At 37.9% G+C, this 26,583-nt stretch overlaps 1 protein-coding gene across 4 annotated transcripts in view; it reads left to right on the top strand.

Annotated features, from left to right (window-relative positions):
- ago4 (argonaute RISC component 4) overlaps window positions 1-26,583 on the top strand; it is a 66,349-nt gene that overhangs the window by 25,342 nt on the left and 14,424 nt on the right. For 2 of the 4 annotated variants that reach the window (XM_079829665.1, XM_079829663.1), the window contains 9 exons: window positions 845-964; window positions 3,072-3,233; window positions 8,782-8,915; window positions 13,558-13,742; window positions 16,468-16,627; window positions 20,509-20,824; window positions 23,999-24,133; window positions 25,076-25,177; window positions 25,319-25,518. In XM_079829665.1, coding sequence (XP_079685791.1) covers window positions 845-964; window positions 3,072-3,233; window positions 8,782-8,915; window positions 13,558-13,742; window positions 16,468-16,627; window positions 20,509-20,824; window positions 23,999-24,133; window positions 25,076-25,177; window positions 25,319-25,518 — 1,514 coding nt within the window. Of the gene's footprint in view, window positions 1-844; window positions 965-3,071; window positions 3,234-8,766; window positions 8,916-13,557; window positions 13,743-16,467; window positions 16,628-20,508; window positions 20,825-23,998; window positions 24,134-25,075; window positions 25,178-25,318; window positions 25,519-26,583 lie in introns of all 4 variants that reach the window. The other 2 variants (XM_079829664.1, XM_079829662.1) reach the window with 1 other exon arrangement.

The following is a 26,583-nucleotide window of genomic DNA, read 5'->3' as shown; positions in this document are numbered from 1 at the left end:
ATTCGCTTCAGAAGGCCTTTACTAACACCCCAGAGCCGCGTGGAGCAGTTATATGACGGACAGATGCACTTTTTATGGACTTCAAAAACAGAGCAACTAGGATGACTTGAGGGTGAGTAAATCATGGGCTAATTTTAATTTTTGGGTGAACTATCCCTTTAAAAAGGAACTAATTGAGTTACTTAGTTACTTTTTAAGAAAAGTAATGCGTTACGTTACTTTTGCGTTACTTTTTTTCTCCTGGGCTGGGCTTGTGTGTTTTCTTTTTTTTATAACAAAAAAAGTTATATTTGTGTGCAACGCTAAAGATCTCTTCATACCAAAATGTAAATAATGCGCCCCAGGCTGAGGTAAAGATGCAGATTCCCTCATGAACACTAGAGGGCGCAGCTCTGGATAATGGAGAAGAGAGTTTTACCAATAAAAACAAAAAATCTAGCAATTTTCATCATCAAAGGTCAACACAAGACATTGGTCAATTAAATATAAAGGTAGATTATGCATAAAAATAGTATTTAACATTTAATTATTGGAGTTTGACTGATTTTCTTCATTTTGAGGAGATTTTGTGCAAGTGAGATAAATAAATGCTCACATTTAGTTTAGTGTGTTTATGTACACACACACACACACACACACACACACACACACACCTCTGCACTAACTCAACATGAGGACAGGAGAGCTGTCAGTCAAACTAATGTGAAAAAGTAACTTGTAAATTTGAAAAGTAATCCGTTACTTTACTAGTTACTTGGAAAAAGTGATATGATGATGTGAGTTGTAAAGCGTTTCCCCAGCACTGCAGAGCTGAGTGTGATCTGTTGTCTTGTCCTCCATGAAGGTGTGTAATATAGTGGCGGGACAGCGCTGCATAAAGAAGCTGACGGATAACCAGACCTCCACCATGATCAAAGCTACGGCTCGCTCCGCCCCAGACAGACAGGAAGAGATCAGCAGACTGGTGAGAGAACAACCAATGTTGAAGATGTGCATAAATTATGTCTCTTACTCAAATATGTGGTAGAAAACCCATGAAAGATCCACGTTATTTAAAAAATCCATTGCATATTTGGACAATGGGCGCCGCCATTTTGTTTGCGTTCTAAGTTGATGATCTAAAATGGTTGCACTTGGATTGCTGATCTATGTGTGTGTGTGTTTTAAATGCAGTTACAAAGCAATTCATTGGTTTTGTTTAACTCTGAAAAATGTTTTGCGATGTGATTGCCGAGGGCAGCCATTCTACGTCATCAACCTGGAACGCAAACAAAATGGCGGCGCCCATTGTCCAAATATGTAATGGATTTTTTAAACATCTCCTTCATGGGTTTTCTACTACATATTTCAGTAAAAGACATCATTTATCTTATATTAAGCTGGACACGTCTTTACACCAGGGGATCCCTTTAAAGTTAAAGGAGATAATCACTTTTTTATTTACATTTTTTATGTATTTTGAGTCTCGTGTGTGCATTCTTATCATGATATTATTGTATAAAAAAATAATAACGGCAATTAATTTATTATTTAATTATTATTATTATTATATAAAGATTAAATGTTTTAGTTTGTAACTTGACTGCCTTCACCATAATAAAGTTTGAATAAATTATTTTATTATTATATACAAATATTAAATCAATATGATTACTCTAAGAATGGAAGTCTATCCTACGTATTATTATTTTTAATCATGCGGTGTAAATTCTTACAATGGTATTATTGTATAAAATAATAGTAATAATGACATTAATAATACAAATTAAATAAATAATTAAATATTAGTTATTTTAATAATAATAATAATAATAATTATGATAAATAAAGGTTGTTGTAATAACTTAAATCATAATGTAACCATTAGTTAAAAAAATCTAATTATTTAAGTATCTTAATAATAATATCAATATAAAAATATTAAACATGATGTTATAGTTGTACTTGATTCATAATGTAATGACTGATTTCACCACAATAATAAAATGTAAAATAAATTACCAAGAATTGATATTCTAATATCTTTAATAATATTAATAATACTAATTTAAATTATAGTTGTAATAACTTGATTCATAATGTATCTTGACTGCTTTCAACACATTAAAATAATAACCATTATCATAATTTTTTTAAATTGTATTATCGTTAATAATAATAATAATAATAATTATAATAGCATGATGTATCTTTTACGTTGTTATATTTATTATTATTATTATTATTATGATAATGATATAAAAAGTAGTGCTGTTAAATTGATTAATCACATCCAAAATAAGTGTTTTTGTTTACTGTATAATTGTTTGTGTGTGTGTGTGTGTGTGTGTGTGTGTGTATATATATATACATATATATATATATATATACATATATATATATATATATATATATATATATATATATATATATATATATATATATATATATATATATATATATATATATATATATATATATATATATATATATATATATATATATATATATATATATATATATATATATATATTTTTTTTTTTTTTTTTTAATGACATATATATATATATTTTTTTTAATGATATATATATAGATATATATATATATATATATATCTATATATATATCATTAAAAAAAATATATATATATATGTCATTAAAAAAAAAAAAAAATATATATATATATATATATATATATATATATATATATATATATATATATATATATATGTATATATATATATATATATGTATTTATACATCCATAATTACACACACGCATGTATATTAAAGTCAAACTTTTATTTGCCATTTTTAGAGCACATGTGAACAAATACATTTGTACATAATATGCAAACAAAAGTTTATTTTGGATGCATTTTAATTGCGATTTCTAATTTATTTGACAGCACTAATAAAAATATAAAATAATGTTGTTGATGTTTTAATAACATGTAACTTGACTGCTTTCCCCATAATGACACTAAATGAACATCAGTGGTTGTATTATGATGATGATGATGATGATGATGATGATGATGATGATGATGATGATGATGATGATGAGCTGACGTCTCCTCTGAATGCTCCAGGTGAAGAGCAACAGTATGGTGGGCGGACCCGACCCGTACCTGAAGGAGTTCGGCATCGTGGTGCACAACGACATGACGGAGGTGACGGGCCGGGTCCTGCCAGCACCCATGCTCCAGTACGGGGGCCGCGTCAGTACTGACACTGGGAGAGACTGTAGCAGGGTGAGTACTGGGAGCCGGAGCTGGGAGAGAGTGTGTGTGTGTGTGTGTGTGTGTGTGTGACCCCACTGCTGTGATCATGCTCTTCAGCAGCTGCTCAGATGAGGAGGGACTCACTGATCAATGCTATAAACCTCCTACACTAGACTACACCACTGGGCTTCATCGCTCTCTGGTTAAAGGGTTAGTTCACCCAAAAATGTAAGTAGGGTCTTGAGAGTGTAAAGTTGAGCCAATGGAGGCCTTTCTCAGCATCAGATTTACACTAAAATATCTTCATTTGTGTCTGAAGATGAACGGAGGTCTGACGGGTGTCCAACCACATGAGGCTCAGTCATTAATGACACAATTTACATTTTTGGGTGAACTAACCCTTTAATGAATCTCCTGTAGCGTCTGATCCTCATCTCTGTGAAATAACCTCTCTCTAACACCACTGTTGTTTTGCTTAGGCTGAAACACTTAAAGAGTAATCGTACGTAAAGAGATCTGAACATCTCCTGAAGTTTATTTAATGAACTGATGCTGTATTAATGTGATGAGCCACTTACACACGAGTTACTGTGATCACTAACATCAGTCTTCAGGGCTCTTCCTCTTATAATAATATATCATATAAATTATCATATTTCATTATATTATAATATAGTCAAATTTTTTTTTATATTTTTAATTATTTATTACGATTTTTTTAAATATTATATTTTGTAAATTTTTTAGGGCTGTCAAGCGATTAATCGCATCCAAAATGAAAGTTTGTGTTTACATAATATATGTGTGTGTACTCTGTTAATTATAATTTATATATAAATACATATATATATATATATATATAATATAATATAATATAATATAATATAATATAATATAAATATATAAATATATATATAAATATATAAATGTTTTATATATAAAAATAATATTTTTTTCTTAAATATATACACAAATTAACAGAGTACACACACATATATTATGTAAACACAAACTTTTATTTTGGATGCGATTAATCGCTTGACAGCCCTAATATTTTTGTTATAATATAATTAAATATATAGTAATTGATTATATTTTATATGATTTATTATATGTATTTATAATAATTTATAATAATTTTTTAATAAAAAATTTATAATAATTATTTATTGTAATATTTTAACTTATTTTATATCTTAATCAAAAATCCAATTTTATTATAAAATATTACAATAAATAATTATTATAAACAAATACATAGAATAAATCATATAATATATTATCAATTACTATATACTAAATTATATTATAACAAAAATATCGTAATAAAAAATAATATAATTTATTTGATTAAATTACAATATAATACGAAACATATGATCATATAATCAAATATAAACAGTCAAAAATATAATATATTTTAAAATCAAATTTCATTTTTTGTGATATTATTTTTGACTGTTTATATTTGATTATATGGTCATATGTTTTGTATTTATTTGATTAAATTACAATATAATTAAATAAATTATTTTTAATTATAATTGATTACGATATTTTTTTATATTAAATTGTGAATTTTTGTTATAAAATATAATATAATAAATTATTATATATCATATATTATATTGTTTATAATAATGTACTATTTATTTATTGTAATATTTTATAATTTAATATTTTTTAACCCTTCATTTGATTTTATGATATTTTTATATTATATTTTATACATTGTTTTATAATACAATTTAATATAATATATAATAATTATATTTTATAATATTTATGCTAATTTGTTTATAATATTTATTATTTATACATTTTTAATGTAATATTTTATTTGTTTTTTTTATATGATTATAATATAATTGATTTATAAAATATTTATTCCATTCATTAGATGATTATATTTTTGATTATAATTATTTTATATCTGATTATATTTTTCCTGTAATTTAAACATAATCTTCAATCTTGACTGACCTTTGATAGTTTTCCTGAACACTGGAGCGGTTCTTTACTCTATTACATGCACATGCATTTCCTCAATCAATGAATAAATGTGTTATTGCATTGATAATGTGCTTCATGCTTAACCTTTACAGCTGTACTACATTTCTACACTTAAATCTTTATAACTCTACATTATTAAAACATTCTGTGTTTAACCAATCAGGAGGCTGGAGTGGGTCTCTTCTGCGCACACAGGGCTCCAGACCGATCGCGATCACATGACATTTCTCTGATATTAACCACAAAGAAATAGTCAAATGAGATGTTTTTACATTATTCATCTCACGGTTCAACCTTTTGAGAGTGAAATCCAAGCACTTTTTAACAGCTTCACACTTTTTCCAGAACTTAAAAGCTCTAAATATTATCACATTTTAAGTTTTACATTAAAGCTTAATGGTGTAGGCCACTTTTATTCTAAAAAGACATGAAATGCCCACTATAACCAGTAGATGGCGGCAGAGGAGCACTGACTGACTTATTACTGACTTTTAAGTCCCAAAGTCTCATGAAAAACCCAGACTTTTCTTCAGATTGTGTCTGAATTACCCATAAAGCAAGAGCAGAGCTGCTTTAATAATCTCTGGAGCTGTTGGTCAGTTCAGTGTGAGACTACAGAGGAACAACAGCACATTAATAAGAGCAGAAGATTCACTTCTCCCTGTAAAATGAGGTTTTTGCACATTACTGTTGTTAGAGTTAATCTTATCTGCTTATCAACTCAAGCTCAGTGCTTCACTGTTACATTCCCAATACACAAACATATTTACACTCAACAAAACAACGCAAAACAATAGTAATTTTATGATACATTTACCTCCGGCGCCATCAAATCAGACGCCACTGCTCTCTAATGCTGGTCTGGAGCCCTGGTACTGTACTTTCTGCTATTAGTCCAGGCCTGGTCTGATGGGTTTGGTGGGTTTGGGGTTTTATGGGTTTGGGGTTTGATGGGTTTGGTGGGTTTGGGGTTTTATGGGTTTGGGGTTTGATGGGTTTTATGGGTTTGGGGTTTTATGGGTTTGGGGTTTTATGGGTTTGGGGTTTTATGGGTTTGAGTTTGATGGGTTTTATGGGTTTGGGGTTTTATGGGTTTGGGGTTTGATGGGTTTGAGTTTGATGGGTTTGGGGTTGAGATGGGTTTGATATGTTTGGGGTTAAGATGGGTTTGATATGTTTGGGGTTAAGATGGGTTTGGGGTTGAGATGGGTTTGGGGTTTGATGGGTTTGAGTTTGATGGGTTTTATGGGTTTGGGGTTTTATGGGTTTGGGGTTTGATGGGTTTGAGTTTGATGGGTTTGGGGTTGAGATGGGTTTGATATGTTTGGGGTTGAGATGGGTTTGATATGTTTGGGGTTAAGATGGGTTTGATATGTTTGGGGTTAAGATGGGTTTGGGGTTTTATGGGTTTGGGGTTTGATGGGTTTGAGTTTGATGGGTTTGGGGTTGAGATGGGTTTGATATGTTTGGGGTTGAGATGGGTTTGATATGTTTGGGGTTAAGATGGGTTTGGGGTTGAGATGGGTTTGATATGTTTGGGGTTGAGATGGGTTTGATATGTTTGGGGTTAAGATGGGTTTGGGGTTGAGATGGGTTCAGGGTTAAGATGGGTTTGGGTTTGATATGTTTGGGGTTAAGATGGGTTTGGGGTTAAGATGGGTTTGGGGTTAAGATGGGTTTGGGGTTAAGATGGGTTTGGGGTTAAGATGGGTTTGGGGTTGAGATGGGTTCAGGGTTAAGATGGGTTTGGGGTTAAGATGGGTTTGGGGTTAAGATGGGTTTGGGGTTAAGATGGGTTTGGGGTTAAGATGGGTTTGGGGTTGAGATGGGTTTGGGGTTGAGATGGGTTCAGGGTTAAGATGGGTTCAGGGTTAAGATGGGTTTGGGGTTAAGATGGGTTTGGGGTTAAGATGGGTTTGGGGTTAAGATGGGTTTGGGGTTGAGATGGGTTTGGGGTTGAGATGGGTTTGGGTTTGATATGTTTGGGGTTGAGATGGGTTTGGGGTTGAGATGGGTTTGGGGTTGAGATGGGTTTGGGGTTGAGATGGGTTTGGGGTTAAGATGGGTTTGGGGTTAAGATGGGTTTGGGGTTAAGATGGGTTCGGGGTTAAGATGGGTTTGGGGTTAAGATGGGTTCAGGGTTAAGATGGGTTTGGTGTTTGATGGGTTTGGGTTTGATATGTTTGGGGTTAAGATGGGTTTGGGTTTGATATGTGTTCGGGTTAAGATGGGTTTGGGGTTTTATGGGTTTGGGGTTTTATGGGTTTGGGGTTAAGATGGGTTTGGGGTTGAGATGGGTTCAGGGTTAAGATGGGTTTGGGGTTTTATGGGTTCAGGCTTAAGATGGGTTTGGGGTTTTATGGGTTTGGGGTCAAGATGGGTTTGGGGTTTTATGGGTTCAGGCTTAAGATGGGTTTGGGGTTTTATGGGTTTGGGGTTAAGATGGGTTTGGGGTTTTATGGGTTCAGGCTTAAGATGGGTTTGGGGTTAAGATGGGTTTGGGGTTTTATGGGTTCAGGCTTAAGATGGGTTTGGGGTTTTATGGGTTTGGGGTCAAGATGGGTTTGGGGTTTTATGGGTTTGGGGTTAAGATGGGTTTGGGGTTTTATGGGTTTGGGGTTAAGATGGGTTTGGGGTTGAGATGGGTTCAGGGTTAAGATGGGTTTGGGGTTTTATGGGTTTGGGGTCAAGATGGGTTTGGGGTTTTATGGGTTCAGGGTTAAGATGGGTTTGGGGTTTTATGGGTTTGGGGTCAAGATGGGTTTGGGGTTGAGATGGGTTCAGGGTTAAGATGGGTTTGGGGTTTTATGGGTTCAGGGTTAAGATGGGTTTGGGGTTTTATGGGTTTGGGGTCAAGATGGGTTCGGGGTTAAGATGGGTTTGGGGTTTTATGGGTTTGGGGTCAAGATGGGTTTGGGGTTAAGATGGGTTTGGGGTTTTATGGGTTTGGGGTTAAGATGGGTTTGGGGTTGAGATGGGTTCAGGGTTAAGATGGGTTTGGGGTTTTATGGGTTTGGGGTCAAGATAGGTTTGGGGTTTTATGGGTTCAGGGTTAAGATGGGTTTGGGGTTAAGATGGGTTTGGGTTTGATATGTTTGGGGTTAAGATGGGTTTGGGTTTGAGATGGGTTCAGGGTTAAGATGGGTTTGGGGTTTTATGGGTTTGGGGTTAAGATGGGTTTGAGTTTGATGGGTTTGATATGTTTGGGGTTTTATTGGTTTGGGGTTTGATGGGTTTGGGTTTGATATGTTTGGGGTTTTATTGGTTTGGGGTTTGATGGGTTTGAGTTTGATGGGTTTGAGTTTGATGGGTTTGGGGTTTGATGGGTTTGAGTTTGATATGTTTGGGGTTTGAGATGGGTTTGAGATGGGTTTGATGGGTTTGAGTTTGATGGGTTTGAGTTTGATGGGTTTGGGGTTGAGATGGGTTTGGGTTTGATATGTTTGGGGTTTTATTGGTTTGGGGTTTATGGGTTTGGGTTTGTTGGCAGTGGAGGATGTTGGGTAGAGTGTATCTGTTGATGAGGACGAAGGGTTCACTAAGAGTGTAGGGACTCTCTCCTCAGAACAAAACGGTGGCCACACCCAACCAGGGAGTCTGGGACATGAGGGGGAAGCAGTTTTATGCGGGGATTGAGATCAAGGTGTGGGCCGTGGCCTGCTTCGCCCCGCAGAAACAGTGCAGAGAGGATCTGCTCAAGTAAGCATCGCTCGCAACTCTTTCCTTATCGCCTTTTGATCATTTGCTCATGGTTCCCACTCATCCTGGAAAACCTCCTCCCAGGCCAGAACAATCACTGCTAGCTGCTCAGAAATGTTCAGAAATGCAGATTTTTGATGTGAGATTAGTTTTCGATGATGAGGTTTAGTCTTGTGTTGAGAGCTATTCGGTCGGAATTGCGAGAGCTATGATAAAGTCGGACTTGCGAGAGCTATAATAAAGTCGGAATAGTGAGAGCTATGATAAAGTCGTAATGGCGAAGAGCTATAATAAAGTCGTAATGGCGAGAGCTATAATAAAGTCATAATAGCGAGAGCTATAATAAAGTCGTAATGGCGAGAGCTATAATAAAGTCGGACTTGCGAGAGCTATGATAGGGTCGGAATAGCGAGATCTATAATAAAGTCGGACTTGCGAGAGCTATAATAAAGTCGGAATAGCTAGAGCTATAATAAAGTCGGACTTGCGAGAGCTATAATAAAGTCGGAATAGCGAGAGCTATAATAAAGTCGGAATAGCGAGAGCTATAATAAAGTCGGACTTGCGAGAGCTATAATAAAGTCGGAATAGTGAGAGCTATGATAAAGTCGGAATAGCGAGAGCTATGATAAAGTCGGAATAGCGAGAGCTATGATAAAGTCGGAATAGCGAGAGCTATGATAAAGTCGGAATAGCGAGAGCTATGATAAAGTCGGAATAGCGAGAGCTATGATAAAGTCGGAATAGCGAGAGCTATGATAAAGTCGGAATAGCGAGAGCTATGATAAAGTCGGAATAGCGAGAGCTATGATAAAGTCGGAATAGCGAGAGCTATGATAAAGTCGGAATAGCGAGAGCTATGATAAAGTCGGAATAGCGAGAGCTATGATAAAGTCGGAACAGCGAGAGCTATAATAGTCGGAATAGCGAGAGCTATAATAAAGTCGGACTTCCTAGAGCTATAATAAAGTCGTAATGGCGAGAGCTATGATAAAGTCGGAATAGCGAGAGCTATAATAAAGTCGGAATAGTGAGAGCTATAATAAAGTCGGAATAGCGAGAGCTATGATAAAGTCGGAATAGCGAGAGCTATTATAAAGTCGGAATAGCGAGAGCTATGATAAAGTCGGAATAGCGAGAGCTATGATAAAGTCGGAATAGCGAGAGCTATGATAAAGTCGGAATAGCGAGAGCTATGATAAAGTCGGAATAGCGAGAGCTATGATAAAGTCGGAATAGCGAGAGCTATGATAAAGTCGGAATAGCGAGAGCTATGATAAAGTCGGAATAGCGAGAGCTATAATAGTCGGAACAGCGAGAGCTATAATAGTCGGAATAGCGAGAGCTATAATAAAGTCGGACTTCCTAGAGCTATAATAAAGTCGTAATGGCGAGAGCTATGATAAAGTCGGAATAGCGAGAGCTATAATAAAGTCGGAATAGCGAGAGCTATAATAAAGTCGGAATAGCGAGAGCTATGATAAAGTCGGAATAGCGAGAGCTATTATAAAGTCGGAATAGCGAGAGCTATGATAAAGTCGGAATAGCGAGAGCTATGATAAAGTCGGAATAGCGAGAGCTATGATAAAGTCGGAATAGCGAGAGCTATGATAAAGTCGGAATAGCGAGAGCTATGATAAAGTCGGAATAGCGAGAGCTATGATAAAGTCGGAATAGCGAGAGCTATGATAAAGTCGGAATAGCGAGAGCTATGATAAAGTCGGAATAGCGAGAGCTATGATAAAGTCGGAATAGCGAGAGCTATGATAAAGTCGGAATAGCGAGAGCTATAATAGTCGGAATAGCGAGAGCTATAATAGTCGGAACAGCGAGAGCTATAATAGTCGGAATAGCGAGAGCTATAATAAAGTCGGACTTCCTAGAGCTATAATAAAGTCGTAATGGCGAGAGCTATGATAAAGTCGGAATAGCGAGAGCTATAATAAAGTCGGAATAGTGAGAGCTATAATAAAGTCGGAATAGTGAGAGCTATAATAAAGTCGGAATAGCGAGAGCTATGATAAAGTCGGAATAGCGAGAGCTATGATAAAGTCGGAATAGCGAGAGCTATGATAAAGTCGGAATAGCGAGAGCTATAATAAAGTCGGGATAGCGAGAGCTATAATAAAGTCGGAATAGTGAGAGCTATGATAAAGTCGGAATAGTGAGAGCTATAATAAAGTCGGGATAGCGAGAGCTATGATAAAGTCGGAATAGTGAGAGCTATGATAAAGTCGGAATAGCGAGAGCTATGATAAAGTCGGAATAGCGAGAGCTATGATTAAGTCGGAATAGCGAGAGCTATGATAAAGTCGGAATAGCGAGAGCTATAATAAAGTCGGAATAGCGAGAGCTATAATAAAGTCGGAATAGTGAGAGCTATGATAAAGTCGGAATAGTGAGAGCTATAATAAAGTCGGAATAGCGAGAGCTATGATAAAGTCGGAATAGTGAGAGCTATGATAAAGTCGGAATAGTGAGAGCTATGATAAAGTCGGAATAGCGAGAGCTATGATAAAGTCGGAATAGTGAGAGCTATAATAAAGTCGGAATAGCGAGAGCTATGATAAAGTCGGAATAGTGAGAGCTATGATAAAGTCGGAATAGCGAGAGCTATAATAAAGTCGGAATAGCGAGAGCTATGATAAAGTCGGAATAGCGAGAGCTATGATAAAGTCGGAATAGCGAGAGCTATGATAAAGTCGGAATAGCGAGAGCTATGATAAAGTCGGAATAGTGAGAGCTATAATAAAGTCGGAATAGTGAGAGCTATGATAAAGTCGGAATAGCGAGAGCTATGATAAAGTCGGAATAGTGAGAGCTATGATAAAGTCGGAATAGCGAGAGCTATGATAAAGTCGGAATAGTGAGAGCTATGATAAAGTCGGAATAGTGAGAGCTATGATAAAGTCGGAATAGCGAGAGCTATGATAAAGTCGGAATAGCGAGAGCTATGATTAAGTCGGAATAGCGAGAGCTATGATAAAGTCGGAATAGCGAGAGCTATGATAAAGTCGGAATAGCGAGAGCTATGATAAAGTCGGAATAGCGAGAGCTATGATAAAGTCGGAATAGTGAGAGCTATAATAAAGTCGGAATAGCGAGAGCTATGATAAAGTCGGAATAGCGAGAGCTATAATAAAGTCGGAATAGCGAGAGCTATGATAAAGTCGGAATAGCGAGAGCTATGATAGGGTCGGAATAGCGAGAGCTATGATAAAGTCGGAATAGCGAGAGCTATGATAAAGTCGGAATAGCGAGAGCTATGATAGGGTCGGAATAGCGAGAGCTATGATAAAGTCGGAATAGCGAGAGCTATGATAGGGTCGGAATAGCGAGAGCTATGATAAAGTCGGAATAGCGAGAGCTATGATAAAGTCGGAATAGCGAGAGCTATGATAAAGTCGGAATAGCGAGAGCTATGATAAAGTTGGAATAGTGAGATATAAAGCCAGAATGTAAACTTGCAACTCGCAGTTTGCATATATATTGCAGATAAAAATGTGTAATTGTGCGGAAAAAAAGTCAGATTTGCAAGATAGAAAGTTACCTTTTCTTTTATTTTTTTATCCTGTGGCGGATACAAGCTTCCATAGTCGTCAGGTATGATTTAAGAGCTCATATTAAAAATGATAGTTAAGTCATGGCAATAAACTGTGTGACTTTTCAAGACTTCGAGAGCAATATTTGGCGAGATCCTTGTCTTTTATTTTGTAAAATGGAGAATGTCCTGGAAAAGAGTGGGAACCGGTTTGCTGTATGTTTTTCATCAACGACCACAAAGACGAGATGGAAAACACTGAAGATGATTTTAAATGAAAGGCACCATTTATAGTTTCAGCTTTATTAAAAACTGTCACTTGCCGTATACGGGCATTCTACATTTACTTCACTATATTACTATTAAATCCTAATCTAGTCATGACAAACTATATATCATTGGAAAGGTCTAAGACTCAAGAATACATATTTGTTGATGATTTTGCAGAAAATATATATTTTGGAAGAGTAATGGATTAATATATGACAAGTGTGCATCAAAAAATCTGTATCGTTACAGGAGTTTTCACCTTTGTAACAAAAAGTCAACAACCAGACTTTTAATCATTCAAACTTTGATTTTCATGCTAAAAGTTCATAACATAAACATTGATTCTAGTATTTAGCCAAAAATATTCAGAAAATATGATAGAGAATATCTGCCAGATCAAGTAACTAGGACCTTTAGGAATCACCAATATGGTGTGTCTAACCCCTAGTGGATTTTTGGAGATATGCAGCTAAAAGTCTCAATTTTTTGAGTTTTTGACCTAAAATTTTTAACATAACTTGGTTAGAATTTTGACTTTCTGTCTTTTTTTAGGCTGAAACCTATATTAATTTATATATTTTTTAATAAAATAAATATGTATTTTATTATATTTTTATAACTATAAACTTAAATTTCAATACATTTTATATAATTTAATTCTATATTTTATAATAATCTGCCAAGTGTCTTCTTTTAAAAGAGATCAACCATAAGTCTTTAGTCCAAAGGGTTCATGAATTACAACCATTTAAGTTTGGGTAGTGCATTTTCACGTAAATGCTCAAAAAGGGGGAGACACTTAAAGGGTTAAAGATTGTTCTGTGTTTCTAGGAGTTTCACTGACCAGCTGCGCAAGATCTCCAAAGACGCAGGGATGCCGATCCAGGGCCAGCCGTGCTTCTGCAAGTACGCCCAGGGGGCCGACAGCGTGGAGCCCATGTTCAAGCACCTCAAGATGTCTTATGTGGGCCTGCAGCTCATTGTGGTCATCCTGCCTGGGAAAACTCCCGTCTATGGTAAAGGGACTGCACACAAACCAGTGTTTCCCACACATAGGCTGCGTCCCAATTCGCCTACTTATACCACATCCTAAAAGTATTTACTCTTTTCGTGAAGAAAAAGTACATACTTTTGAGTGTGTAGCAGAAGAGTATGCAAGCTTTGGGAAATACTACTTCGTCAATCATCGTCACAGTTCAAATCCCCCACTTTCAATTTAATCTCCTACCGTATCGGAGAGAAATGTAGTCGCTCGTTGATCTGCCTTTCGTGGGTCTTTAATGCAGAGACTCCTTGGCCAAGTTAATGGCCAAACGTATCATTACAAAAGTTCTCAATGCTGCTGAAGGAGAAATATAATGTGGATAATATTGAATAAATATCTTTTCGTCAGGTTAAATACTGATAATTGCTCACTCAAACCCCTTTATCTAATCCTCTCCACTTAACCGTCAGACTCGCGGAACCGTCATGTTTGTAGTTTTTTAACACTTTTTATCCGCGTTTGTAGTTCTAATCGAATCCTCGTCCATTTCGCAATGGGTTGTGGGCAATATCAGCCGTTAGAGCGCGCATCGATCTGCACTTCGGATTCTGACCGGAAATAGTCGACCATCCGGGAATCTTTGGAATACTTTTTTCAACATACTAAAATTTGGGACATACTAATTCTTTTTTCGAATACTATTTAGTACGGATAGTATGCGAATTGGGACGCAGCCATAGACTAATTAGTGGTGGTGCGCCACAGAATCAACACCGGCCGCCACATATTGCGCGTCATTACTCATTAACTTTTTAAAATCTAACTGCCCAACCTGCTTTTGATATGAAAGTCTAAGCTTTTCAAATTTAATACGAAATGCAGACAATAAATAGCGTTTTGCCGCTAATGTTGCATAATAGTTAAAGCCAGAGGCGTTGAAAAACAGATTTGCGACATGCAACTCATTTTTTTCTAACACACCAGCGCTTTTCAATGCATTTGAACGGCTTAAGCGGATACACAACATTTTTACTATAATTTTTTTTTATTACGTCAACCATATTTACAGGATCATTTTATTATGGAGAGTGATGGAGATGCAACATTGCTAACATTAATGTTTTTCTTGTATTTAGCCCTCATTGCTTATTAATTGGTCACACTCATACTCACTGATGGTCAAATGTTACCACACCTTAACTATTTTTCAATTAAATAATGTGCTATATTTTAGTTTAATATTTATTGAATATTTCGAGGATTTCTTTTGGTACTAAATAGGCATACATAATTATTGCACGAATAGAAGCGGCCCATTAATGACCACTTAAAATATTTTTTATTATTTATATTACAATTAGTGTAGTAATTACGGTTAAAATGGAGAATTCCAATGTAAAGATGCAAATAAGAGTCATTTTGTGGCTGGAAAAATATTTTTCATTTGGTGCTTGCATGGCTCTTTAATAAATATATATGTATCTAGTCTGGTTGCTCAATAAAGTAATACAGATCATAACTGCTTACTTATTTTTAGCTTTTGCATTTAAATAAATATTTAGACATGATCAAACACTAGATTTCTTTAAATGTGAAATTTTACAAAGTTAATAACTTATATCCTAATATTTTTAATGATGCGTGTATATAAGCACACACAAGTGAATATTAAAGGGTTAGTTCACCCAAAAATGTAAATTGTGTGATTAATGACTGAGCCTCATGTGGTTGGACACCCGTCAGACCTCCGTTCATCTTCAGACACAAATGAAGATATTTTAGTGTAAATCTGATGCTCTGAAAGGCCTCCATTGGCTCAACTTTACACTCTCAAGACCCTTAAAAGACACTAAAGACTAAAGTTACAAAGTCCATCTCACTACAGCGGCTCTACAATAACTTTATGAAGAGACGAGAATAGTTTCTGTGCGCAAAAAAACCCTAAATAACGACTTATATAGTGATGATGATTTCAAAACACGGCCTCATGAAGCTTCGAAACGTTATGAATCAGTGAGTCGATTCAGCGGTTTGGAGCGTTATGAATCAGTGAGTCGATTCAGCGGTTTGGAGTGTTATGAATCAGTGAGTCGATTCAGCGGTTTGGCGGTGTGACACGCGATCCGAATCAGGTTTTGACTCACTGATTCATAACGCTCCAAACTGCTGAATCGACTCAGTGATTCATAACGCTTCGAAGCTTCATGATGCCGTGTTTTGAAATCGTCATCACTATATAAGTCGTTATTTAGGGTTTTTTTGCGCACAGAAACTATTCTCGTCTTCATAAAGTTATTGTAGAGCCGCTGTAGTGAGATGGACTTTGTAACTTTAGTCTTTAGTGTCTTTTAAGGGTCTTGAGAGTGTAAAGTTGAGCCAATGGAGGCCTTTCAGAGCATCAGATTTACACTAAAATATCTTCATTTGTGTCTGAAGATGAACGGAGGTCTGACGGGTGTCCAACCACATGAGGCTCAGTCATTAATGACACAATTTTCATTTTTGGGTGAACTAACCCTTTAATGAATGTAAGCAAATGTAATTTGACTGAAGAAAAGATTAAAATAGTGCTAAAAAGTCAAACGTATTTTTCCTTATATGTACAGTAGGCTATACACGAATGAATTGATGCTGAATCAAGATCGAAATCGATATTTGTGCCCCATGCAACCCGAAAATAGTTTTCTAATCTGTGTGAAACACTGGAGATTGACGCTGTAATGCTGATGTGTGTGTGTGTGTGTGTGTGTGTGCAGCGGAGGTGAAGCGTGTTGGAGATACTCTGCTGGGAATGGCCACTCAGTGTGTGCAGGTGAAGAATGTAGTGAAGACGTCTCCTCAGACGCTGTCCAACCTCTGCCTGAAGATCAACGCCAAACTCGGGGGCATCAACAACGTGCTGGTGCCACATCAGAGGTGGGCTTAAGTGGATTATGCTGTCTATGGTACTCAGTGTTTCCCCTACCATTGTTTAGGGAGACCCTCCCAAAACGCCTCCCCTGAATGAATTATGTCATTACGGTCGACAATAAGAATTGCCCAATGGTCCAGTGCCAGTGTGAAAGACACTCGGGCCAGAGCTGCATCTTCACCGAAACTGATCATTTGCGCCTCTTTAAAGCTACACTGTGTAACTTTTTTGTTTATTCTTAGCTAAAAACACTTAGTTACTTATATTAACTTCTTTCAAGTAATAAAGTATTCTCGTAAGTTTATAATATGCCATTGTAAACACATACGGGTGAGGGTTTAAATGCGGGTCGCCATGTTGCTCCTCCATCTTGAAAGTACATTAGCCAAAGAGGGACATTCCCGTAAATTCAAGCTTGGCCTTTGGTGTTTTAACACTCGATGGTCGGATGTGGACGAGGTCCAACTGGAAGCCATGTTAATCTTGGACTAAATCGGCCACCGTAGGAGTTAAAACCAAATCGGAATTGAGAGGAACAGAAACTAATATTCACTGGATAGTCATATACAAGTTCACCACTAGATGGAGGAAAATATCACACAGTGTAGCTTTAAGCCTTGCCAATTTAAATATTCAAGCGCTCATAGACGAGAGTGTCTCTCAGTTTACTCGCAAAGCGCAACAACAACACATTAGCACGGCCACACGTCTCACAGCAAGCGAATATTCACACACAATTATATCAAATGACTGTCTTGTTGAGTATCATCATAAACATAGTCGATTTGGTCTTTTAAATTAACGTAAACAGTCACCGGCAACATTTTTGGCAATTTTCACAAGTTTCATGGCCCACAGAATATCTAAACATGCAATATATCAAAAGAAAGAACAGACCCAATGTTTTATTCCAGCTTCATACATTAGTTTTTTAATCAACACTGAATGTTGCAAGTTTCATGAAAAAGGAACGTTTTGAGCATAAAGCTGAGAAAATCACATTTTTGCTAAAGACTAACGTTCTGTCCGAGTGATGATCAAACACAGATGATGTAGATCGAGTCCATCAACAGCCAAAGCTTCAGTGCCAGAGCTCATTCAATATCAGGCAGTTCTGAAGCTGTTTAATGTTGATGATGGCGTTATTTTACATATGCATCTGCTTATGATATCGCTTGTTTCTGCTTCTTCGGCTGTGTTTTGATCAGGAGATTCTGTTCTCGTTCAGGAGATGTGCTACAGCGCCCCCTACAGTATAACAGAGAACACACGGAGAGCCGGAAAATATCATCATTGGCTTTATAAATATCGAGATAAGACAATAAATCACTCACTGCTCTTGACTGAATAACTTTTAATAAGGGTTAATCTATATTTAAATGCAGTGACATATCATTTTATGCAGACTGTGATATTTGATTACTATTTTTGTACCTGACAATCTAGTTTAGACCTACATGAAAATAACTATTTCAGTATATGTTTGTTCTGCTGTATTTATTTGTGCTTTTGCTCGTAATTTGATTATTTGTTCTTATTTTAGTAACAATATACAGTCTTTAACAATAGAAAAAAATTATATGAGTTAGGATATTAGTTTTTAAAATCATAACCCTATTTATTAAGGTTACATGGCTCAAAAAAAATACTATTTTATTTTATTTTATTTATCAGTTTTTTTGTGGTTGGGCCAGTGAAAATTCTGGCAGGGCAAGTAAAAATTTGAAACCCTGAAAAAAATCCTTAGCATTGAGCCCTGAAATATATACCCCCCCCCCCCCCCCCCCCAAAAAAAAACACGGATTTGCGAGTAGTAATTTTGGTGGTAAAAATGTCGAAGTGTAATGGAGAAGGTCGGCCATGGAAACCCATTCCATGAAGCTCTACACACTGTTCTTGAGCTCATCTGAAGGCCACAGAAGTTTGGAGGTCTGGAGCTCTTGACTCTGCAGAAAGTTGGCCACTTCTGTGACCCTCAGCATGCGCTGACCCCGCTCTGTGACCCTCAGCATGTGCTGACCCCGCTCTGTGACCCTCAGCATGCGCTGACCCCGCTCTGTAACCCTCAGCATGTGCTGACCCCGCTCTGTGACCCTCAGCATGTGCTGACCCCGCTCTGTGACCCTCAGCATGTGCTGACCCCGCTCTGTGACCCTCAGCATGCGCTGACCCCGCTCTGTAACCCTCAGCATGCGCTGACCCCGCTCTGTGACCCTCAGCATGTGCTGACCCCGCTCTGTGACCCTCAGCATGTGCTGACCCCATGTGCTGACCCCGCTCTGTGACCCTCAGCATGTGCTGACCCCGCTCTGTGACCCTCAGCATGTGCTGACCCCGCTCTGTGACCCTCAGCATGTGCTGACCCCGCTCTGTGACCCTCAGCATGTGCTGACCCCGCTCTGTGACCCTCAGCATGTGCTGACCCCGCTCTGTGACCCTCAGCATGTGCTGACCCCGCTCTGTGACCCTCAGCATGTGCTGACCCCGCTCTGTGACCCTCAGCATGTGCTGAGTTGCTGTTGTTTCCAGTCATTCTTCCACTTTGTTATAATCCCACTAACAGAAGCGTCTGTAGGCCTAGTGCTTGATTTATACACCTGTGGCCATGAAGGCACAATACCTTTGGAAATATAGTGTGTGTTCATGCACATATCCAAAAATGCACATAAAATAGGAGGATGGAAACACTGATATAGAGAATAACTCCCTCTGGAGTGACTTTGCAGAGCTTTTTCATGCTCAAACTGCAGCATTACACCTAGGGTTGGGAATCGTGAGAAATTTTCCGGTTCTGGTTCCAGTTATGCCTAACGATTCCGGTTCCATTAAAATTATTAAACAAATAGTGGTAAAGGTAAAAAGGCACAATACGCAACTCAAACAATCCATTTTGTGTTTATTACTTGCTCAAATTAATTTACAGGTTGGCAATGTCAAAGTCCTGTACTGTACATATATTACAGTATTAATTAAGCCATTCTTGCAACACTTTTTTCAAATGAACACCTCTGAAATTGTCTTATTACATTTTATCTCTCTGTCTCTGAATAAAACCAAGTTATAAATTATATTTATTAGTTATATTTATTAATTAGTTGTATATTAATTTAATAGTAATTCAGTTATTCAGTGAACTTGTAAATAATAAATTGCAATTCAGCATTACAAAGGTAATTGTGCCTAAACGGTTACCTAAACCATGGTGACTCAACGGTTGACAAATATATATATAAATATAGGCCTTTCACTATAGATCTGGTATAAGCCCTGAGGCACTCTGTGCTGTAGCAAATGTTTTGTCAAATTGCTAGTGCAGCCTCCTTTGCATGTTATTAACTTTTCACATGTGTTACATTTTGCTTCATTATCATTCATTCTTTGGAAATGAATCCATACTTGTGACTTTCTCTTCGCTATGCTGGTGGTCAACGAGAAAATATCTGACGCAAAACCGTAAATGTGTAGCGCGAGGGCTTTCAGGCTGAACTGCGTTGCAAAACTCGCACAATTGCTACTCAAAACTAGCCCAAAACAAGCCCAATCGCGTTTCAGGGGGGCTTCTCCGGTAAAATTCGCATTTCCGGGGCTAAATATCACATAATTGGGGTCGCTTCAACCCGCGGACATGAAACACAGCCCGCGGCAGCAGTGTTGAAGTAGCCCAATTCTGCGGGAAAACTACGGACTTGGCAACACTGGCTGTCACTCGCTATTAAAGGATACGCTCGCACACACATTGCAACTGTTTTCAGAAACCGAAACTTAGGAATTTCGTGCGGTTCTGGTATTTTTCAAAAATCTGTTTCGGTTCTCGGTTCCCAACCCTAATTACACCGGTTTAATGCATTGACCAAATCCCCATGTGTGTGTGTGTGTTCTCCGCCAGGCCCTCGGTGTTCCAGCAGCCGGTCATCTTCCTGGGGGCGGACGTCACTCACCCCCCCGCGGGCGATGGCAAGAAGCCGTCCATCGCAGCAGTGGTGGGCAGCATGGACGGGCATCCCAGCCGCTACTGTGCCACGGTGCGGGTGCAGACCTCACGCCAGGACCTGTCCCAGGAGCAGCTCTTCAGCCAGGAGGTCATCCAGGACCTCACCAACATGGTGCGCGAGCTCCTCATTCAGTTCTACAAGTCCACCCGCTTCAAGCCCACCCGCATCATCTACTACCGCGGAGGCGTTTCTGAGGGCCAGATGAAGCAGGTGAGATTCTGAGATCTGTGAGGAAATGTAATTCTGTCGTTTGCTCACCCTGAAGATATTTAATGAATCTCCGTTGAAAAGTCAATTCACCCAAAAACCCACCTCAGAGTGTTCATAAAGGCCCGTTCACACCAGGAGCGATGACGATATAGTTCAAAATGTTAACCCTCTGGTGCTCTTCGGTCATTTCTGACCGGAACTTTTTCTGTTTTGTAAAAATCACAGCTTCATCGGAATGATATGAAACCTGGTGACTTTTCTAGCATTAGGACTGTAAACACTAGGGATGCGACAATTCTCAATATAATGAACCGTTCGGTACGGCCTTCACGGTTCACGCTTGCGGTTTTTCGGTTTTGCATTGAATTAATTATTTTTCTACAAATTCTATAATTTGCCTCCATCGCAATACTGACAACACGACAAGGTTATTATAGTTTTGCATTTTTAAATTAGTTTTTATTTTATCGTTTTCGATTCTGCAACAAATTTCAGTTTAGTTTTAGTTCGTTTTAGAAATTATTTTGCTTGTTTTAGTTTAGTTTTTATTTTGTAAACACATTTCTATTTAGTTTTTATATATTTCGTTTCAGTTTCAGTTTTAGTAATTATAGTTTAGCAGAGTTACCAGAACGCAGTGTAGAGACCAAATCAAGATTTTTAACTTCAGCAAAGTTTAATGTTTGCTCCGATTAGAGTTTACTCTTATGCAGACATCTTAATAATATAAATAATATAATGTAATAAAGATTGTTTTATTTAAAGGATTAGTTCACTTTCAAATAAACTTTTGCTATAATTTCCTCACCCCCTTGTCATCCAAAATATCCATGTCTTTCTGTCTTCAGTCGAAAAGAAATGAAGATTTTTGATGAAAAGATTTCAGGATATTTCTCCATATAATGGAAGTCAATGGACTCCAAATGGTTCAAGGTCCAAATGAGAGGTTTAGTACAGCTTCAAAAGGGCTTTAAACCACATCAAACGCTACCAGACGATCAATAAGGGTCTTATCTAGCCAAACCATCGGTCATTTTAAAAAATAAAATAAATAAAGTTTAAGTTTTATAAGCACAAATGTTCGCCGTGCTCTGTTCAGTGATGCGCGCTCGTGACGTCACGTAAAACACAATTACGTTGAAAAGGTCGCGCTAGACGCAGGCGGAAGTACCGAGTCAGTGTTTACAAATGAGCGGAAGGAGGACCGAATCCACATATTCAAACGTCTTTGTGCCTGCGTAGCGCGACCTTTTCAATGTAATTGCGTTATACGTGACGTCACGAACGCCTTAACTGAACAGAGCACGGCGAACATTTGTGCTTATAAAACTTAAACTTTATTTATTTTTAAAAAAATGGCCGATCGTTTGGCTAGATAAGACCCTTTTAAAAAATTTTAAAATTAAAAATATTTTTGAAGAAAAATAAATTGCATTGGTTTTGCTGGGGTGGAGGAAGTTAAATTTTTAGGTGTCCGGTCACTTATGAGCGAGAAGACGACCAATGAATGAAGAGCAGCAGAGGTTAATGAGAAGCAGAGTTCACACCTCAGAGAAACGATTGGTGGAATCACTTTCAGAATGATTTTATCCAGCCGATGAACGATACAAACACTGACAGCCAATCAGAATCCATTCCACTGTAATGAGCTCGAGCATTTAAAGAGACACGGTCACTTTATATGATCGACAGGTTTAATTTAGGCTTTTATTCACACTGATCAATGTGACCACAAAACCAGTCATAAGAGTCAATTGAGATTTATAGGTCATCAGATGAATAAATAATCTTTCCATTGATGAATTTTGGAATATTTGGCCGAGCTATTTGAAAATCTGGAATCTGAGGGTGCAAAAAAAATCTAAATATTGAGAAAATCTCCTTAGCAATGCATTTTACTACTAATACATTTATGATATGTTTATGGTATGACATTTACAAAATATCTTCATGGAACATGATCTTAATATCCTAATGATTTTTTATATAAAATAAAAATACAATGTATTGTTGGCTATTGCGAAGCTCAACCCTTCTTGCTGTATGCGTGAGAACGAACCTCATTGGTTCTCATGCTTGAGCTTCTGTTTACCATATTTTAATGCTGTTAAAATTGCTCCGTTTTCATTAAAAAATAACTTAATTCGGGTTCTGAAGATGAACAATGGATTTTTTTTTAGGCAGTGGCTATTTGCACTAAGTGAAGAGAGCATATTTTCTTAGCTGTAGATGCTATTTACTAAGAGAAAGAGTGATAGATTCTATTTACACCATGTAAAAGTAGCAGTTCTTTCCAATATGTGTAAATAGTACTTTTTAAACGTTATTTTGACAGATACACACTATTTGCACCTCAGTGTTGTTGTACATTAACTGGATGCAATAATGAGTAAATTATTATATTTATTAAAGTTAATGGGACAATAAAAGCCCTCCCTACACCGACCCATAATAATGCGTTTACACCAGATGTGAATGAAGCGTTTCGCACGAGTGTTTTACATGTTAAGTCGATACAAAGACACGAATAGACATTATGCGGTGTGATTCATGCGAGTTAAAAAAAATCTGAACTTTGGCGGATATTCGCGCCGTGTTAACCAATCAGGAGCTTGCTCTAGTAGTGACAACAACCAGGACAAAATCATATGTGGATATCCGGAGCTGTACAACACATCTTCATACTTTATAGAAACCGAAATAAAAGGAAGGAAGTAAGTGAGTGAGGAGGTCGGACAGTCTGTGCTGACAATCAATGCTTTTATTATTATTATTATTAAGCATTTCGTTAGGCACTTTATTTCCACTTTTAGAACATTTTGTAAATGCCTTTCCGATGCGAAATGTGATGGGAAAAGGGAGAAGAGCGAGCTCTGCAAAAGGCAGATTCAAAACCGTGTCGATCGCGTCAACCAAGGTCCTTAAGCCTTATGCTTTAGTCACTACGACGTTAGAATATGCACGTGTTTGTTAATCTGTTTTGTAAACCAGGCATTGCTAGGCGGAGCGAGAGTGAAACGCACTTGCCAACAAGGCACACTATTTGCACTTGGTGTGAATAAACAGGAGGGTGAATAAATGACAGAATCCCTTTAATGCAAACTCCTCTGCAGGATATTTGAGTGTATCCTTCGTCTTCAGATCATCATGTGTTTGGTTGTGATGTGTTGTCAGGTGGCCTGGCCAGAGCTGATCGCCATCAGGAAAGCGTGCATCAGTCTAGAGGAGGATTACCGGCCGGGAATCACGTACATCGTAGTGCAGAAACGCCACCACACTCGCCTCTTCTGCTCCGATAAAGCGGAGCGGGTGAGCTTCACTTCCTCTGCTTGATGAGCTCTGAGAAGATCAGGGCTGGGCGATTATAAGCGTTTCATATCGGTTATTTAAAATAAGTACCAGGAGAAAAATATTTCCCATTTAATCATTTTTATTTTAAACTTAACCTTCCTCTGATTATAATCCCCTCAGTTAGAAAGGCAGAAATGTCAACACAACCATAGAAAACACTCAAATAATTAAGATATAAACACAAGTCTAAAATCACAATGAACACTTATAGATTGGGACAGTTCACCCAAAAACAAAAATTCTGTCATCATTTACTCAACCTCCAGTTGTTCCAAACCTGTGTGAGTTTTTGTTCTGCTGAGCACAAAAGAAGATATTTTGAATACTGTTTGTAACTAAGCAGAGAGAGCAACCATTGACTACCATAGTAGGGGACAAAATACTATGGTAGTCAATGGCTGTCGAGATCTGCTTTGTTACAAACAGTATTCAAAATATCTTCTTTTGTGTTCAGCCGAACAAACAAACTCACACAGGTTTGGAACAACTGGAGGTTGAGTAAATGACAGAATTTTTGTTTTTGGGTGAACTGTCCCTTTAAGATATTTTACTGTGTCTCATAAATCTGATCATAACTCCAGTAATCAGTGTAATATTCCTCCAGTGTAGATCAGCTGTACACACACACACACACACACACACACACACACACACACACACTCCAGTGTAGATCAGCTGTTCTCAATGTGAATATACAGTAAAGTGTGATTTATTCCTGTGATTTATCATCATTACTCCAGTCTTCAGAGTCACATGACCCTTCACCGATCTCTCCAGTTTAACTGCTCAGGACAAACATCACAACACACACACAGCCGTGGATCATCATGCAACGACACAGCCTTTTTAATTTGTGCATCACATATAGTTTTAAAATCTTGTTTCTTTGCATTTCCTCAGGTTGGGAAGAGTGGAAATGTCCCAGCAGGCACTACAGTGGACAGCACCATCACACACCCCTCAGAGTTTGACTTCTACCTGTGCAGCCATGCTGGAATCCAGGTGTGTGAGTGTGAGTGTGAGTGTGAGTGTGAGTGTGAGTGTGAGTGTGAGTGTGAGTGTGAGTGTGAGTGTGAGTGTGAGTGTGAGTGTGAGTGTGAGTGTGAGTGTGAGTGTCTCATGCGTCTCCTCCTCCTCCCACAGGGCACCAGTCGTCCCTCTCACTATCACGTCCTGTGGGACGATAACTGCTTCACCGCCGACGAGCTGCAGCTGCTCACCTACCAGCTCTGCCACACCTATGTCCGCTGCACCCGCTCCGTCTCCATCCCCGCGCCAGCCTACTACGCCCGGCTCGTGGCGTTCCGCGCCCGCTACCACTTAGTGGACAAAGACCATGACAGGTACATCAGCACTAAAGCAGGACACTCTTCACCTTAAAGGGACAGTTCACCCAAAAGTGAAATGATTTACTCTCCCTCAACTTATCCTAGTGTGTATGACATTATTCTTCCATCCGTCATAAAAGTGCATCCATCCGTCATAAAAGTGCATCCGTCCGTCATAAAAGTGCATCATCCGTCATAAAAGTACATCATCCGTCATAAAAGTGCATCATCCGTCATAAAAGTGCATCTATCCGTCATAAAAGTGCATCTATCCATCATAAAAGTGCATCCATCCGTCATAAAAGTGCATCCATCCGTCATAAAAGTGCATCATCCGTCATAAAAGTGCATCATCCGTCATAAAAGTGCATCTATCCGTCATAAAAGTGCATCTATCCATCATAAAAGTGCATCCATCCGTCATAAAAGTGCATCCATCCGTCATAAAAGTGCATCATCCGTCATAAAAGTGCATCTATCCATCATAAAAGTGCATCCATCCGTCATAAAAGTGCATCCATCCGTCATAAAAGTGCATCATCCGTCATAAAAGTGCATCCATCCGTCATAAAAGTGCATCATCCGTCATAAAAGTGCATCATCCGTCATAAAAGTGCATCCATCCGTCATAAAAGTGCATCCGTCCGTCATAAAAGTGCATCATCCGTCATAAAAGTACATCATCCGTCATAAAAGTGCATCATCCGTCATAAAAGTACATCCGTCCGTCATAAAAGTGCATCATCCGTCATAAAAGTGCATCCATCCGTCATAAAAGTGCATCCGTCCGTCATAAAAGTGCATCCGTCCGTCATAAAAGTGCATCATCCGTCATAAAAGTACATCATCCGTCATAAAAGTGCGTCATCCGTCATAAAAGTGCATCCATCCGTCATAAAAGTGCATCATCCGTCATAATAGTGCATCATCCGTCATAAAAGTGCATTCATCCGTCATAAAAGTGCATCATCCGTCATAAAAGTGCATTCATCCGTCATAAAAGTGCATCATCCGTCATAAAAGTGCATCATCCGTCATAAAAGTGCATCATCCGTCATAAAAGTGCATCATCCGTCATAA

The sequence above is a fragment of the Gobio gobio genome (genome assembly GCF_949357685.1).
Source record: "Gobio gobio genome assembly, chromosome: 11".
Classification (NCBI taxonomy): domain Eukaryota; kingdom Metazoa; phylum Chordata; class Actinopteri; order Cypriniformes; family Gobionidae; genus Gobio; species Gobio gobio.
Note: the sequence above shows the minus strand (reverse complement) of the source record. Positions and strands in the feature narration are given on the sequence as shown.